We start from the raw sequence: 17,622 nt of genomic DNA, 5'->3' as shown, positions 1-17,622 counted from the left end.
AAAATTCCTGCTCATGCAACACACACACATCAGACAACTAGTGTCTGTAATACAGCAGCAGCACCACTGCAGTTCCCTGAGAGAACTGCAGTGGTGCTGCTGCTGTACAAATGCGGTCTCCGGTGTCATTTGCATTTCAACTGCAGTGAGAATGAGAACACACTTTGATTTGCTGTATGTACAGTGGCCAACTAATTGCAGCAGAGAAGCCATTGCTGTGGCTTTTCTCTTTCTATGTACACATGTTTAAAGGAAAGCGTCTTATTTTCTGTGGGCTAATCACAGCACAGTGACACATTGGTGAAGGATACAAAACAAATAGTAAATCAGCCTGGATTAGACCTAGTGCTGTCTTTAGACAGTAATCACATAATAACACAGTGACTGATACTAGTGTCTGTTTGATTAGTAGGTTTGTGTGTTGGTGAACAAAAAGGCGTCCTAACACTGTAAGTAGGTAGCATTTGATTCTGCATGTTAAGTATTCAAATATATCCAAGGAAGTGAAGTAGTGAGCAGGTAATGAGAGAAACAGGTTGTTTCTGTTGTTGTTGTTTTTTACCAGGCAAGATGTAAAACTGGATCTGATTTAAGGTTTTGTGGCTATCTCTGACCTCTGACCTTTCTCAGATTCTCTTCACTGTAAATTAAATGGCGCTGTCGTTGTCTGACTTTATGTTGACTTGAGCTAATACCTGTAGTCTCAGGCTAATGTCTCAGTTTGAGTTACAGCTGAACAAACTGGACTAATAAAGTGAATTAGGATGAATTCTCATTTTTATTTTGCATACTTCTGGGTGAATTGTACCATAACGCGACATGTAGAGGATAAGGACACATAAAACATGAATAACTAATATATGATTTACATTACGTGTATTAATAAAATGACTATTGAAATGCATAATGTGCCTTCTGATTAGCATTTAGTAAGGCAGCCTCTTTGACACAGATAAATTGTTGAGTATGTGGTGTTACAGGAAGTACTGCTGAATTAGGTCATTCAACTAAGTAGATAGTGCTGTGGAGAAAAATGCATTTTTAAAGAGATATGTGGTTTTGATTTAAACAGCACGTACATGGGTACAAGGGTTGGCTGAAAGCTGCAGCAGAGGAGCACTAAACCAATCTGAAATACTACAAGTGGTGCTGCATGACATTTTGGCTAGTCCAAGTACCTTAACGCTGCACAGTACTGGAGCTAGTGAAGTCATAATAATAATAAAAAAAACGCACATAATTGCACAATACAAATTGACTCTATTGCAACATTGTGGGGAAGTGGGCGATGCAGGGCTACTTATTAAATTCCTACAGAAAGAAACGCCAGTGCATTGCTTTGCAGGCCTTATTTATAGAAACAAGTACAGTTTTAAATGCATTTTATCATATGTTTGACCACAAATGAATATGTGTGAGTTGGCTAGTTGCAGGAAGTCTCTGTCTTTTCATGAACATGGGTCTTGGTGGTAAACTCACTCCTACCCAGTACTATTGTTGTCTATGTGAACTACAGCTACTTCAGATGAGGGGGGGGGCGTGTTTACAACAACCGATCATTTCTAGGATAATGTTTAAAATATATCTACTTATAAGATAAAGCATATTTTACTGTGTCCTGGTGTGGTGATAAGTATATTTTCTTATAATTTGGCAGTGCGGTGCGGTGACATGTTCTCATATTGTGTGCATTCAGTCCCCCTCCCGCTGAGGTTGAATATGGTACGGTCCATAATGTGGCGCGGCCCCGCCCCCCCTTCTCTTCACTCACTCTCCGCGGCGCTGACGTCGCGTGTCGGCTTCTTCATCCGCCGTGTGCACCGGGATGCTGGGTGTCCGTGAGGCCGTGGGCACCTGGGCATGGTTCCGTCGCCACCGGGAAATGAGCGTCAGCTGTGTCCCGTTTATGTCCGCCGTCGTCAGCTCTGAGCGCGCAGACGTCCGGTCCGCGTGAGAGAGAGGAGCCTCAGTTGAATTTGAGCCGTTCGTTTTAAATCGTGTGACGGTTGAGACCCAGCGGCGGCAGGAGGAGAAGCGACGGCCGGTTGACAGGTGCCGTCGCCCGGCTCTGTGTGGGGAGATGCCACCCGTCCAGAGAACCATGTCTGATCTTCGTACCCGGGCGGAGGGTATGATGAATTCAATTCTATTATGTGTTAAGAGAAGTGTGTAAAAAAAATGACGTCTCACGTTCTGTCTTCTTGTTAATGGAAGAAGGCCGACTTGCTATGGAAGAGTGGGGGCTTGCTAGCTTAAAAGAGAGTTTTCTAAATAACTCGAAACTTGTTTCGGTAAAAGCTACACGAAAAGGAAAGTGAATACGTGCTGTTACCTCCGTGTTTGGCACTCAAACACGGGGCTTTGACAGAGAAACGCTTCATCAAATGGGTGTCTAGTCCTCCAGAAGAAATGAAACTAGTGTAGGGTGCGCTTGACCCCATCCAGGCCGACCCCCCCCACAGCTACGTCCTGCTCATTATGAAAGTGCCGTCATCATCTTAGGATGGAGAAGTGATGAGATGTACTGAAGGTGTTGTAGCCCCAAGTCTAACAGTACAATGACAAGTGGTGAAAGAAGTACTAAAGGTGCAGTAATGGTGACATCTGGCAGTATTTATTTTTATCAGCCACTCCTGACAATAACAAGACTCCACCAAATGGCATCCACTGTAGCGTGGGTCTAATAATACAGCCATTGTAATGTGGCCGGGACCCTCACTCCTTCACTGCACCAGTAACTTTCCACTGCATCTCAGTATTGCTTGCTGTGGAAAGAGGATTTGGATACATACACATTGCTTAAGTAATTTGAATAGTCATAAGGGGATCTGTTTACTTTAAGGTTTCAAAGTCTGCTTAGGAGCTGTAGCTAGCAAAGGTGTGCTTGTTTATTTAGAACAGCACCTATAGGTAGGCACAGAGCTGTGGTTTCTTTACGACATCATTAAATTCCTCCCATTGCTGTTTTGTGGCTGTCCCTGATCTCTGACCAGGGACCAGGGACCAATAACATATCCTAGGATTTATTATGCTTTCTGCAGTTTCAGTTTCTCTTCGGACTAAATTAAATGACACTGCGGTTGTTTTGATGTTGTATCGCATTGGTTTGATTAATAACTGTGGGTTCAGACTAATATCTCAATCTGAGTTATTGCTGTTTTGGCTGCTAAAGCAACCTGGTCTCTTTAAGTGAATTAGAATGAACTCTTATTTGTATTTTATTTACTTCTAGGTGAATTCTTCCATATCTCAAAATGTAGGGGAAAAAGAGACAGTAAACATGCAAACCTAATATATAATTGTTATTCTGTATATTAATAAAATAGCCACAAATACAATATGTACAGCATGCCTTCTGATTAACACCTGTTAATGCAGTATCTTCCATGTATGAGACAGATAAATAGTTGTGTGTTGGTACAGGAATCTGTATCAACAGGAACAACTGAGAATCTTCACCGACGTTGATACAGGAAGCGTTCTGGATTGCAGAGAGAAATGCATTTTAGAAGAGACATGGAACTTGATTTAAAAATTCAGTATTTGGGAACATGAAGAATTGGCTGCAAGCTTTTGCAGAGAAGCACAAAAATAATATCAGCTAATAGGAAATCATAGTGCACAACATAGTGGACAATAACTGCTTACCAATCTGTTGCCAGTAGAAGGACCCATATCAAAATACTAGCTGGTATAACAAACCAATGTCTCCTTTATTCATTACACAAGCATATATTCTATAATTCAGTTTGTATGCAACATTAAACACCTACTGTAGCCTAAAGATAGGAGCACATTTCCTCTTTTTATATTTACAAAAAGAAGAAGAAGAAGAAGGAGAAACAGCTTTTGCTATCAGAATTGTCTATTGTCTGAGTCGTATATTATTCCAGTTATTGAAATTATGCTACAAAGAATTTAAAAATAAATAATTTACTTACCTATGATAGAAAAAAGTTAGGAAATTTGTTTATGCTGATGTAGCTGTATTAAACACCAAATGTGGAAGGTAGACAGGTCATGATACTGCAGCAAAATGAATAATACTGGTAATATTTTGGCCTGAATGACCATTATTGCTTCTCAGATTTCTGAAGATTTATATATTGAGCACCTACCACATTTATCTGTTCCCATTTTCTGTGCTATTTAATTAAACTCATCTTTAAGTTAATTCTGGTAAAGTGTATAGTGTGAACAGGGTGCGTCTGCATTGTATTTGGTGGCAGTTTTGTGATTTGGTGTTAAAATGACCCAAAATCTGGTAACTGTGAATCAAGATGGTATCGCGTTCATCACAACATAAATCATAGTGTGATTGCACTGAAGGCTCATCCATCCTACTGGTACAAATCTAAATAATTAAATACTAACATAGATTCCATAGAAAACTGTTGACCATTGCGGCTGCTGCAGTCACAAGAGTGAATACATAAATTATGCAGCAGCTATTACTGTCACCCCCCCAACCCCCAACCACCACACGCTACCTTTTTATGTTGCAAAGAGTAGACGACCCATCACACCAAGCATATCATCCCCCTGCTTCAGTGAAAACCGTATCATGTTTTCTTTGCAAGCATCTTTCTGAGACTTGCATGCAGTTGCTTCCTGTACCGTGCCATATAAATGACCTGTGCTGCTGCTCAAACGTCAACATTTCCACCTTCATGGCTTCTTATCTGCTTAACTATTTTGCTCAGTCACTTGTGTTTTCTGCAGCATTTCTTTTGGCTGCTTTTATGAGCGTGTTAGCACACTCCCCACCTTTTAGTTTTATTTTTTAATCACCACAGTGCATCAGGCAGGCTTCCATCTATAAAGGGCAGCCCTCTGCCAGGCTTACCACCTAATCCATCAGCGGGCTGTCTGTCAGCTTTCTATGCTGCACACTCCCCACTCCTGCCCACCACGTGCCACCCCACTCCTTGTCAGTCTCCTCCAGTGTGCTGTGGAAACATCCGACATCACTGCCAGCCTGCGAGTGTTGCCAAAATAACCTTATCTGGGACACTCGGGGTACAGGTGACGTCAAGCAATGAGCGTTTTTAATGTGTGATCCTGTGGTAATAGACAGTCACCTTTAGTGTTTGATCCTTCCGATATAAATTTCCATGATATGCAGGAACGTGCTTAATAGCTGCTACTGTCTGGATGGGAAGCTGATCGACAGGAGCCATGCAAGTTAAGACTAGACAGATGGCAACAAGCATCCTATTTGCCTTGTTAGCTTGCAAGCTAATCTGCAAACAGACCTAATCCCATCTCACTACAGGTGAAAATAGGTAGGTTAACCTCTCCTCTGGCTGGTTGTATCTGTAAAACATTATAGTTTTTTGTGCCATCTAATTCACATGATAGTAGGTACTCTTTGGCATCTTGTTGCCCACAAAACTTGTTTTGAAAGACAAAATATAGTCTGCTTCATTTTAAAGCAGAATATATCTACCTTTCTGTCATTCTCAGGATTATTTTGTGTGTATGTGGAGCAGGACGCTCCCCTGTAGCATTTCAATAACACCAGCTAAGCCTCAGTCTCTCTGAATAGTCGTAGCAGCATGAGGAGGGAGACTGGAGGGGGATAGACTGCTCCCTTCTGAAGGGATCGAGGGCGGCCCATGTGCCTGGCGGATCACTGGCTGATAATGTGGCACAAAAGCCCTACACGCCACTAAATCCCCTGTCTGGGTCTCTGGTGTGTCCCCTCAGGCCTCTCTACTCTATGTGCTGGAATAGGACATCTCCTTGCCTCCATTTTTCACTTCATGTCTTGCCTCCATCACTAACCTGCAGCCAGTCTAATATGGATTTCTTCAAATACTCTATTTCTCTCACCTCAGTGGATCTCCTCTGTCTGCGAGGCAAAGTGGATATGGCAGGTCACTGTGAGGAGGGGGAGATGTGAAAATGCTGCAGAAGAGTTAGTTGCAGAGACAAAGCATGTACAGTTCCTCTAATGTGAGACAACATTCCTATTATAATGCTTGATCATGGAACATTGTTTTACTACCTGGCCAAAAAAGTCACCACCTGGATTTAACTAAACAAATAGGCAAGAGCTACCCATTGGATAATTACTACAGTAATTAATATGTTTCAGTTTGTAACACAATGAGATCAGCTGACTAATGTAATGCACAGAATGAACAGGTTTTTTTCGTCAATTAATTTTTTCTCCCCTGATGGCATCATGTTATATTCCAAGATGACAGTGTCAGGATTCATTGGGCTAAAAAAGTGGTTCAGGGAGCATGTGACATTTTCATACATGGACCTTAACCGTACTATTACTGCATTATGCACCCATAATTGGTCTTACTACCCTCTCTATAGAGCCTGTAAATAGTAGTAGAAGCTCTGTGGTGGCTTTTACTATAATAACTATATAATAACTAAAAAGTGTAAATGAGTCGCTGAAATGTCTATTTTCAGATCCTCTGATCTGTTAGAGAGCCGCAGTAATGTTGCTTAGATCAATTATTATTCACGAGGCACTAAAAAGCTGTTTAGTTGTATATGCAATATATGCTCTGGAGGAGATAAATCTAAAGTATGCCCATCAACTTAGCCATCACTACGGAAGATGTACAGTAACTCAGGTCTCACTTCCTCTTCCTAGGCAGCTTTAGACACTGAGAAAGAAACTGTGTCTGCAATCATATTTTTTTGCTGGTGAGCAGAAGTGTTGCTTTTGGCCTTGGCTGTGTTTGCCTGTGTGATGCACACATCCATGCACAGCAGGAAAATGCATCAAGCCTGCACCCTGCACAAGAGATAGTCAATGCGATCGTGTCACAGAGGGATGGCAAGGTCAGATGGAGAGGTTTCGGCAGGCGCTCCACAGGAAGGCAACACCATCAATGGTTGGGAAGATGAAACTGGTGTTGCCCTTGACCCCAAGATCTCAAGCACTTCATGACCTGTTCTAGCCTAAGCTTTGTATTCAACAAGGCCACAATGCTGCTTCAGCTGCTGTATTTATTGTGGTACAGCATAATGCAGTTAATACATCCCTGTCAAGCTCATCCCTTCAGAGCTTCTGTGTCTAAGTACAGAAGGTGCATATTGTTGATGTGGGACTAAAGCAGAGAAGAAGTAGAAGCAGTCAAGGACGTTCAATACAAAATGTTGTAGCCAAATCTAAGTTCTGTGCTGTGATGCCTCCTTATATCCCACTGATCACATGCTTATTCATATATTCTCCTTAGATGTTTGTTCTAACGTAATAATATTTTCATCTCTGCCTGCATTTCCACAGTAAAAGCCGTAGGGTAATTGATCTTACTATTAATAGATGGTCTCAGCACATTAATGTTGACTGAGCCTAAATCAATCACAGGCAAAGATGGTGTCCACAGTATTATTTCATCTACAGCGCTAAAAGAGTCTATGTGTTTGTTATGCGTTTGTTATTTGTTTGTTGTGCACATGTGTTGTTTAGTTCAGGGTGATGGAGGTTTCTATTTTGCCAGTTTAGCTAACACTTCAGGTCAGTGAGCATCACTGAAACACTGGGATGGATTAATTGTCATTGGTCAGCCATTTGGATATTGCAGCTATTTTTAGAAAATACAAAGTATGAAATTTGTTTGGCTGTCTATTTGTCTTTATGAGAAAGTATCCCAACCTTGCCACATATTTACTTTTCTAGTTTTAGATACAACTGCAGATTTCACACTTATGCAAAACAATGTTAACTGAATTTGGTTATGTTTGACAGTGCAAAAGATCTCCTTTCATCACGTCAAATGCATTGGACAAAACACAGAACCACCACCGCCTTGTAGTTAAGGTACATTTAAGTTTAGAAAGATTTTTGAACATCTCTCCCTTTAATCTTTAACCCTATGGTGTATCAATAATAATTGATAAAAAAAAAAACATCAATACCTAAAAATAAAAATGTAAACAATAATTAAATAATATTAATAATTATTGACATGGATAACTAAGATGCTGTATTTGTTTGATCATTAAACTTACAGTGTATCAGATTATTTATAGTCCTGGATCTCGAAGAACTAAAAAATAAATACAATTCCAAAGAAAAGCACATTTCTTACCTTGCTTTTCAAACAGAACAATACAAGTTAGGGGTTTGTTGTCTACTGCCTTACTAACTGAGCCACTGTCACTCATACACACAGTCAATAATGTAATTAAGTTTGGAGGAGAGTCTAGGTGAGTCTGTTAGGAAGGACCTGACTTCCTAGTTCTCTCAACCAGTCTATCTGGCCTTACTACTGTGATCCAAAAACCTGTTACATACCATAGTGATGTCTTCCTGCAGTTGTACTGTATGAGAAGCTGTGCAGCATGAAACGGAAAATACAGATCTGAAATAGGTTCAAATTCTGAAAATTCACAACATTGGTTTTAAAGAATAACACACATTTCAGCATTGTTTTGGATTTTGTTGTTGTTTGTGTGTCATGCAGTGATTACAGAACAATTTGTACTCTGTGAATACAGGAAGAGGAAACACCAAGGTAAAGAATGAGGTGTTGCAACATTTCAGAAAAGGTGTTTAAATTTGTCTTGCTGTAAAATGAGGCATAGGGGCTATAACTTTTAATCAGTATTGATTAACCCTGTAATTATTTGTATTATTATTTTTTATTATGCCATGGATTTACTGATCAGTTGAATTATAGCGCTAATGAATTCATTTAGTATTTTTTCAGCACTACTTAAAATTTAAACCCTGTGCATCATTTTGGCTCAATTAATTTGTAGTTTTGCTAAAGATAAGAAACAGTAGTTTGAGATCAGGCACAACAGTGACACCACACTATGACTGAATGACAGATGTCATTCACATATGCCCTTCCCTTTCACCATTCATAAAGTTCCACACAGTGGAAAGGTTTCTGTTCCCGCAGATCCCTTGCTAAGCCAAGCCAGGCCATTCCTCCTGTGATGTCACAGCCAGCCCCAGCTGACCGTGTTGTCCCAGGACTGTCCGTCCCACTGTGGCCTGCCTGAGCCTATGGGGAGCCAGATGGAGCTGAGAAAAGAGGAGGGATTAATTCTGCAGATGCCCTGTTGTTGTTGTTGTTGTTGTTGTGAGTGGTTACAGCATTGTGATCTGATAAGCGACTTACAGATGCCTCTGTTGTCTCTGAGAATCTATCTATGCCTCCCCATTCACAAATGATTGGAGATTGGTGGGGGGGGCTTTGGCTCTGGGACATTGATTCCCATGAATAGGCTGTAGCTGCTCTGTCTACTGAAATATTGAGTAAATGAATCATGTTCAGATCTTTCTTTGGGTGTGATGAGCAGATATAAATGGCACATTAGGACAGCATGTTGTGAGATGGAGAAATCCCAAAGCACAGGAAATTGGAACACATGAACCTAGATAACTGATTGATAGCCTGAGGTAACAGTGTAAGAGTACATTTCACCTGTCTGTCTAACTACTTTTAGGTACTGGCTAGTATGTGGTCAGTGTTTATGTTTTATGTCAAGCCACTTGTCATTTCTTTGCATTTTCTATTTGCACCTGAGTTTTTGATCGAGTTTGTCTTTTCTGGAAGAAAGACAGACCTATTTGATATTTTGATTTGCTTGTAGATAGATTTTTTTACCCCAAGGATTGACTGATTAGCCTTTCGGAACAGTCTAAGTCTTAGTCATGGAGCTTGTTGAATCATCAGTATCCAGTCATATGCATAGTATATTTTTACTAAAAGTAGTTGTAAACTGCAGCCAGCATGTGACATGATATCTCTCATGGTTTCTGATAAAAGCATATTTTGAAGTCAGGCAGCAATAGCCAGAATAAAACACTGTGTGTTAAAAATATCTGCATTCTCTTATTTTGAAACAAGGCCTTGTGCTGTCACTGCTCTCAAAGTGACAGTTCAAACCTATGACAAGAGTCAGCATACCAACCATATTTTAGGGATATATTTTAAGGTACTCTTTACAGCTACAGGCTAGTTGTTGCTTGTGTTTAACATTTAACCCAGTGTCCTGAGATTCTGTGTTGGCAGTGTGCTTGACTGTCAAGTCATTATTGTTCCTGTCATTGCTGCTATTAGATGTGTTTAATCTTGCTTGTGTTGACAGTCATGGCAACAATGGTTTTCCACCCCCACCACTTATGCCTGACCTGAGCCAATACATTACCACTTCCATGCTTGCCTGATGATTTCAGTTTATCTCTGTGATCTACAACAGTCAACAGGGGAAAAAAAAAACAGACCGGGGAAGACCAACGTGCTTTGCCCAATGCCAATCCATGCTGGGCCCACTTTTTTGCTACTGGGCATCCTCTCCAAAATACGTGCCCCCTTGTGACTATTGTTCCACCCGTCTGTCTGTTGGCTGACACAAGAAATAATCCTGACATCTGGCCTGCATCCAAATTCATTACAACACTTGGTGGCATTGATCCCTCCTCTCGAGGCTTCCCCTCCAGAGCTGTGTGCTTTTGCTCTCTGCTCCTGCTGAGCTTTATTTGGCTCCTTGTCCCTCTTCTTTTCTCTCCTCCTTTTCCATGCTTCTCAAATTGCCAGTTAGTATGGGTAATACTGTAGCTCCATTAATAGATGAAAGATGTTGTTATGAAGCCTAATGTAACACAGATTAAGAATTATGTTCACAGTGAGTATCCGCCCAGTTTCCCATTTTTGATGTATTTATTGATGTCAGGGTAGTTGAGCCATGACACGCCTGCAGTTAATGAAATTAGTTCACAGAAAATGTGCAGTGTCCACCAGGGAATATTAAGAGCTGTTCCCACTGAGACATCTGTGACGGTGGCTGAATACATTATCCACACAGAGTGACAGAAACTAAGGAAGTGCACTAGATATGGGGGAGCAAGTTCCCATAAATGTTTCTGTAGAGAAAGTTGGAAAGGATATTTTGAGCATGGAAACCTCTCTCATCCCAGATTTCTTGGACTGTAGTGTTGCTCTAGCAACATCTACAGTAGCCGTGCTACTTTTAAACATGGGTTTTGTTTTGAAGCTTGACCTTCACTGAAACAGCCAGTAAACTGTGCTGATACAAGTTTTTACTGAAAAACGATAGAGATCTGTTTTTGTTAATCCATAATAAAGAGTTTAATATGGAGACCTAAAAGGTCAATGTGAAATTGCAGCAAGACTCATTAGCTTGATATACAATAGCTTGTACTGAACAGTTTCATATTCTTTTCTATTGAACAGTGTTGTCACAAAGTTTCTGTCCAGTTTACTGGTTATTTACTTATGATTGGTAAAACCAAAACTGGATCAAACTTGTGGTGATATAGGTTGCTTTTTAAGTTCATTACATGTTACATGTTGCTCTGTTACTGACAGCCGTACTAACAAAACAGTGTTCTAACTGTATTATGTGCATTGGTTTAGGGACAATTATTGCATTGTGAGATTTTTAATAAAAAGGTTTTAATTTAGTGTCAGTGCCCAGATGCAATTTCACTGAGTAGCTGGTTAGTATATACAGATATATAGAACATTTGTTAAATAGCGCATACTTAACAGAAATAAGTGAGAAAAACATAACCTGTTCAGGACAGATGTGTGCACTAAATATTTGAGCTATTCAACCCCTTATTTTCAACCTCATATAAAGACTTTGGCATTGTATTGATTGAATAGTACTATGGTATTGCCATCTTGGTTTGCAGATGTATTAGTGTATTATGCATGTTATAATGCTGAATATTTGTTCAGCATAATCCAACACTTTGTCCTCTATTTTTGTACCTCTTGTGAGATCTTGAAATCCAAAGGACTAAGTTAAACAATAGCAGTACCAGCCGCAACTGGTGCATTGCAGCACCTGGCCTACCCCAGCACACAGGCTCCTGCTGCGAGGGCTCATTCAGAACACAGAGACACAACATCAATCACAGCTGCTCGGCAAGCTCCTCTGGCCTGCTATTTCACACAGACCTTATGCTGCACTCCCCAGTTCTACCTCTACCAGTCCCCAGTTTTCATTTGTCATTTTAGACACTAATTCCTTGATTACCCTAGCTTCATAAAGATTTACTTTCTTGACTAAATTTTGTTGTGTGCTTTGTCCCTTACTGTGTCCCTTAGTGAGACCCATGTAATCATTTATTATTGACATGTCACTGAACAGTCAGATGGTTAGAGTATTTTTGTCTTACGATTCTTGGAGACATCACTAGAGAAGTGTTTATCTACAGTAGTCAGATGACAAGAAATGTGCAGAGACATGAGGAATGAAATGATGGATGATTTGGACATTAACCTGAATGAATCATTTATGGGGCCTAACCCCAAGGACACCAGACCAAGTTAGTTCAGAACAAATATTTATTTTATAAAAGTGTTACTTGCATGATTCAGATTTTTTTAAACTGATGAATACTGGGCAGAGTTCTGGGCAATTAATCACGTTGCTTGTATCATACTATTTATATCTTCTTATGAAAAACTGTAAACTTTATATCCCGTAAACCTGTAAATTGGTGTTCAAGACAGCCCTGTTTCTCTGGGTACAAATAAACCCACATATCATTAATTTCAGAAAACACTAGTTGACTACATCATATTATAGAAAGCAAGCTGCAAATTGGCCATTTACCTTAACAGTACATATGAAAATCAGGCAACACTTTACTTAAGAAGTAGATACTGCTCTTTAATCTCCCGTCGCTGCCTTAATTCACACACTGTTTTTCCACCACAGTAATCCAATAAACCACCTATGCTTATCTGACGTCCTGTGTAACAGGCCTGGGATAGCCAACACGTATTTCCCCAGTGAACATTACAGGGGGGACATTTATTTTTAGCTGTAGAGCACATGCTAAAGAGAGAAACTATCAGTAGATGATGGTCGGATGAAGGAATGTTTGGCAGTTATTCCTCAGTAATCTTCCATGCAAAGCCAAGTGGATCATTAAAAAAACAAAAGCTGTAATTTAAGATTGGGGGTTTGTGTAACATGAGGGCGAAAGTGTAAAGAGTAAGGTGAGACAAAGAGGAGGGAAAGTGGTAAGTATAATTTTCAACAGTGTGTCAGTCTTCTCCTTTGTTGTCTCTTGACTTGACACGACATGAAAGAAATAACTGTAACCAGAATGATGACAGGCAAGTTGCAAGTGGGACATTTCCGTTAGGGGCTCTACTTACAGTACTTGAAGACACTGCAATTTGTTTTTGTTGATGTTTGAAGCAGCAAGCCCTCCCCCTCAGTATGGCCCCTCTTTCCAATTTTAAACTCCAAGGTTTATCTCCAGTAGTCATGGAAGCTATACTATGTGTGCCCCTACCTCATGACCTCTAACACCACTACTACTGAATGCTAGCGAAGGCCATTCAGCACCCACTGGAACACATGCGTGCAACTTGAGAGTGTAGAAGAACTGTTGACTTAATAGTTTTGATGTAGTGCTCTTTTTGTGGTGCTGAAGGCACTAATTTAGACATATATGCCTTTCTAAGAGTGTCAGAAAATTCTGCTTCAAAAATGAAAAATATTTGTGATTTACCAAAAAAAAAAGAGAAAAAAAAAGAAAAAATGTTTTGCATGCAATGCAACCCACATTCGACTCCCATTTCATGTGTGGATCCATCCCACTTCAGTGAACTTGGTGGGAGCAGAGCAGTGCCTCACTTTTTCAGAGTTGGAAAGAGGTTTTCTGCCTAAGGACAGTTCTTTCTCTGCAGTGAAGTGGAGTTCTGAAAGTGTAATGATTAACTGAAGAATTAGTTTTGTATGCCATTCTTTTATACATCAAAACAGGATGGTTCTGATGATTAGTTTTTTCCTGTATTTTATATCAGCCTTTAATGATATGTTAATTCCTTATTTAAAAATACAGTTACAAGTCCTGTGTGAACACGTATGTAACTGATCCACAGATAAGTTATATCTACTCTTTCCAGCAGGATGCCACTCTTGACAGGAAATACCAAACTCTAATCATAACACGTTTCCTCCAACAAATAGTCTTGGAAAGCACTCACTGAAATGTGAGCTTTGAAATGTGTCTTAAGCAATCAGGCTATGGATATTTACTGAACTCTTCAGGTGGGGCAGAATTGTTATTTTTTCCATTGGCTAGTGCTTGTTTCGTCACGGTGTCATGTGTGTCTAGATCAGATAACATGTACAGCAGGGTGTGTCTACAGTTTGAGGAATACTAGAGTTGCTTTCCTCCTGCTAGTACTTTTGTGACACTTTGCTTGAGTCACAGTGTTAACTTAAAGCAGGTGATTCCCTCTAATGTTATATAACAGGGTTTCTCTACAAGAAGGCATTTTTCTGTGGAGGTGGTAGTAAGAGATGTCTGACAAATCACCTGGAAAGACATGTCATATTTCCACAGCTCCTTCTCACTCCATTAAAATCATTTAAGCATTACACTGACAACAGATATTGTTCCTGACGAGATTCGAGTTTAGAATATGTACAATTTCACACATCTCAATGTCTTGTGTAGGCTGTAGTGACAATTGGAGTAATACATTGTATATTTTGTCATAGATGGTTAAACGTACTTTTTAGCGCATGACATATTATTTTGACTGACATACTGTAACAGTGTCAGTGAAAATTACAGTGAAAGTACCTTTGTTGGTTATAAACACATCTGAAAAATATCCATAGAATAATATATGAAAAGCTTGCATTATATACTGTATATCTCAGTCCTTTTGAATCGCCACGGTTGACTATACTCACCTTGGTTTTCACTTCTAAGTGGAGGAATTACTGACTTACCTTTTACAGACTCCAGAGCACCTCTGGGGAGTTTCTGACATGCACCTCAAACTTGAAACACTGGAACACCTTTTCATCTTACTTTTGTTTATGCGCAAGGCAGATTTTGTTCCTTATATAAGGTTCTGTCTCCTATTGTGCAGGATATGAAAAGACTGAGGACACTTCAGAGAAGACATCCTTAGCTGACCAAGAAGATGCTCGACTGATACATCTCAATCAGCCGCAGTTCACCAAGTTTTGCAACAATCGAGTGAGGTAGGATGATGCTTAAGTACTGTATGTGTTATTGTATGAGCCCTGCATTAGGGAACTCTAACTCATTATTATTGCTTGACTTGTATTTCAAAGTTACTGAAAGTGAACCATGTGAAAGCAACATGTTACAGCAGGATAATGCTTCCGTCCACATGGTTTTCATTTGATCTGCAGCTTGTTTAGCTTGTGTAGAAAAATTGACCTGGCCGACATTTATAGCTTCACTAGAATAACTCTGACCCACCAAAGAAGCGGTGATGCTCTGTCCTAAAGAAGACAACATATACCTTAAAGGTTTTATTTGCACGTAAGAGGATAGATTTTTGTAAACCATTACAATGCTTCTTCATTCCAGTCAAAAAGGCTGACCTCTGACCTAATGAATCATGCTCTTTCCCATGTCTCTTGAAATTAAAATTGAGATAAGTTGCTTTAAAAATGCACAGCCCTAGTTGTATTCTCTGAAGGGTTTTGCTTTTGGCATAAAATTATGCTATTTTCGACTTGGAAATGGCAACCCAGAGACCGTCAGTGCTTTTCTTAGTGACCTGAAGCATAATGTGCCACTTTGCCTTTAACCCAACATTGACCTTTGAAATCACAAAAGAAAAAAAAGCAGAATTAAAGCATGTTTTGACTGTGTAGCTGCTACTTAAATGTCAGCTTGGGGAGAGTTTGCCAACAGCAAGCAATCATGAGTCAAGTTTTAGTGCTTTTTGAGCATGTGTTGTAAAAATTCTATTTCCCTAGTATGTCTTGAAGACAAATAAATTAAAATTTCCTTCTAACTCTATTAAGTAAAGCAGACAGATCAAAAAACACATTTGGCACTTTAAAATAATCATGACTCTAACCTTCTTCAGACGACTTTTGAATGCATGACCTAACAATCTACAGTGCAGTGGTTTTGATGTAAACAGCCACTATTGATAGTGGAGAGGTACAGGCATATGGTATTTAATTTGTACCTGCAAGATTTGTATCCCCACCAGAGCATTCATCCAGATATTCTAGACTGGCTTCTTTATCTTGTTGATGCTCTTGGAAGAGTGCAGTGCTTTTAGTATTAAAGGTCAGTATTGTTGGTTTAGATCATCCTCTGTCAAAAATATTACTGTTAATATTCTTGCTGCATGAAAAACTAAAATCTGTGATTTGTCAATTTGCTTGAACTTTTGTTTATCTGACAACCACAAAGACAAATGTCCATATAAGCAAATTTACAAATTGATGCTTTTAATACTTTCAAATAAATTTGGAACAGAAGCAAAATAAGAGAATAAAAGATTAATTAGAAAAGGTAACTGGAAAAACCTACAAGCAAAAATGAAGTGCAATACTTTCACTTTTCTAGATGTGAGCAGTTTCTACAGATAACCGGCCTAGAAACAGAAGAATTTAACAAGGCACAACATTTTTGTGGTTGTTCCTCCACACCTTAGTTTGGCCTTACATGTTGCAAGCTTTGTGTCTTCTTTAGTCACGGTGAAGAACTCTGTGTGTGAAAGAGCAGCATGAGCCCGACCCAGAATAATGGCTTTCAGCTGGGGAGCGAAGCGAGTGAACAGCTTCACGAGTGAGGAGCAGAAATTCCCACAGCTCCACTACGCTCTGGTGCATCTTTTATCACCAAAACGAACCTCAGTGTAAAGGGTGAAAACTGTTTACACACTAAATATGCATTAACCTTAAGACCTCAGGCAGCATTGCAAGAGAAACGGTCATGCTACCGTGATGAATATAGTCACATGACCTTTAACGATTGTTAACTCAATACAGTCCAATGCTGCATCCAGAAATGCAACCTGAAGCTCTGCAAGGAGGAAGCCACAAATCAACTCGGATTGAAAATGTACTTTAACGGTGATTTCTTAAGTGACGTGGCCGAGAATAAATAATATATGTCCGACACACCATTTCTATTCATGCTATTATGTAGTGAAGGTATGTCTTTTCAATAATTCCAAAGGTTTGAGGTGTTACTGCAGTATTTTAGTTCTTCTATGTCCTTGCATTTTTTAATTCCAAATGTACTCAAAACAACAGCCTTAGGTCTCAAAGGTACAGGCTTTAGGCTTTGCTCTAAAGATCTAATTTGTTCAAGAGGATTGGTTGCTGTCTCAAAGTGACCTGTGGAGACACTAACAGGAGCAGGGTCTGTGATAAATGGTGAATCTAATCTAACAAGTAGACAAAAAGCCCTGACAGTTTCTTGCTTTCACTTGCTCTCAGTTTCCGTCTGCAGCATCAGTACTTGCAGAATATGTCACTGCAAGTACTGATGTACACATAACACAGATGCGCGTGCTCACATACATGATGAACAGTGTGATTGTACAGTTTAAATATGATTATTAATCTGTATTGCTAGAAAGTCAGGTTGTAATGTAAAAGTGATTTCTCACTGAGATGTTTTTATGAGACCATTTTACTGTTGTCTGTCCACGAAATGCTGATAATACCACCAAAATCCACCAGAAATGGTTAAGACATACCAAGACAAAAAATGACACAAACACAACGACTCACATGTATTACTATGCCTAAATTAGTAAAATGGTCTTAATTTACCTAATTAATAACTACAGTGTGCACTTAATATACTGTGTGCTGACTGGAACACAGTTAACTGGCAAATGCAAT

At 39.6% G+C, this 17,622-nt stretch overlaps 1 protein-coding gene across 4 annotated transcripts in view; it reads left to right on the top strand.

Moving 5' to 3' along the window:
* The first annotated feature begins 1,765 nt into the window (after nucleotides 1–1,765).
* The window catches only part of atp8a1 (ATPase phospholipid transporting 8A1), an 87,293-nt gene continuing 71,436 nt past the window's right edge, over nucleotides 1,766–17,622 (top strand). For 3 of the 4 annotated variants that reach the window (XM_026358052.2, XM_026358050.1, XM_026358051.1), the window contains exons 1-2: nucleotides 1,767–2,129; nucleotides 14,865–14,979. In XM_026358052.2, coding sequence (XP_026213837.1) covers nucleotides 2,081–2,129; nucleotides 14,865–14,979 — 164 coding nt within the window. In that variant the 5' untranslated portion in view covers nucleotides 1,767–2,080. Of the gene's footprint in view, nucleotides 2,130–14,864; nucleotides 14,980–17,622 lie in introns of all 4 variants that reach the window. The other variant, XM_026358053.1, reaches the window with a different exon arrangement.

Source organism: Anabas testudineus, chromosome 10 (assembly GCF_900324465.2).
Source record: "Anabas testudineus chromosome 10, fAnaTes1.2, whole genome shotgun sequence".
Taxonomy (NCBI): Eukaryota; Metazoa; Chordata; class Actinopteri; order Anabantiformes; family Anabantidae; genus Anabas; species Anabas testudineus.
Note: the sequence above shows the minus strand (reverse complement) of the source record. Positions and strands in the feature narration are given on the sequence as shown.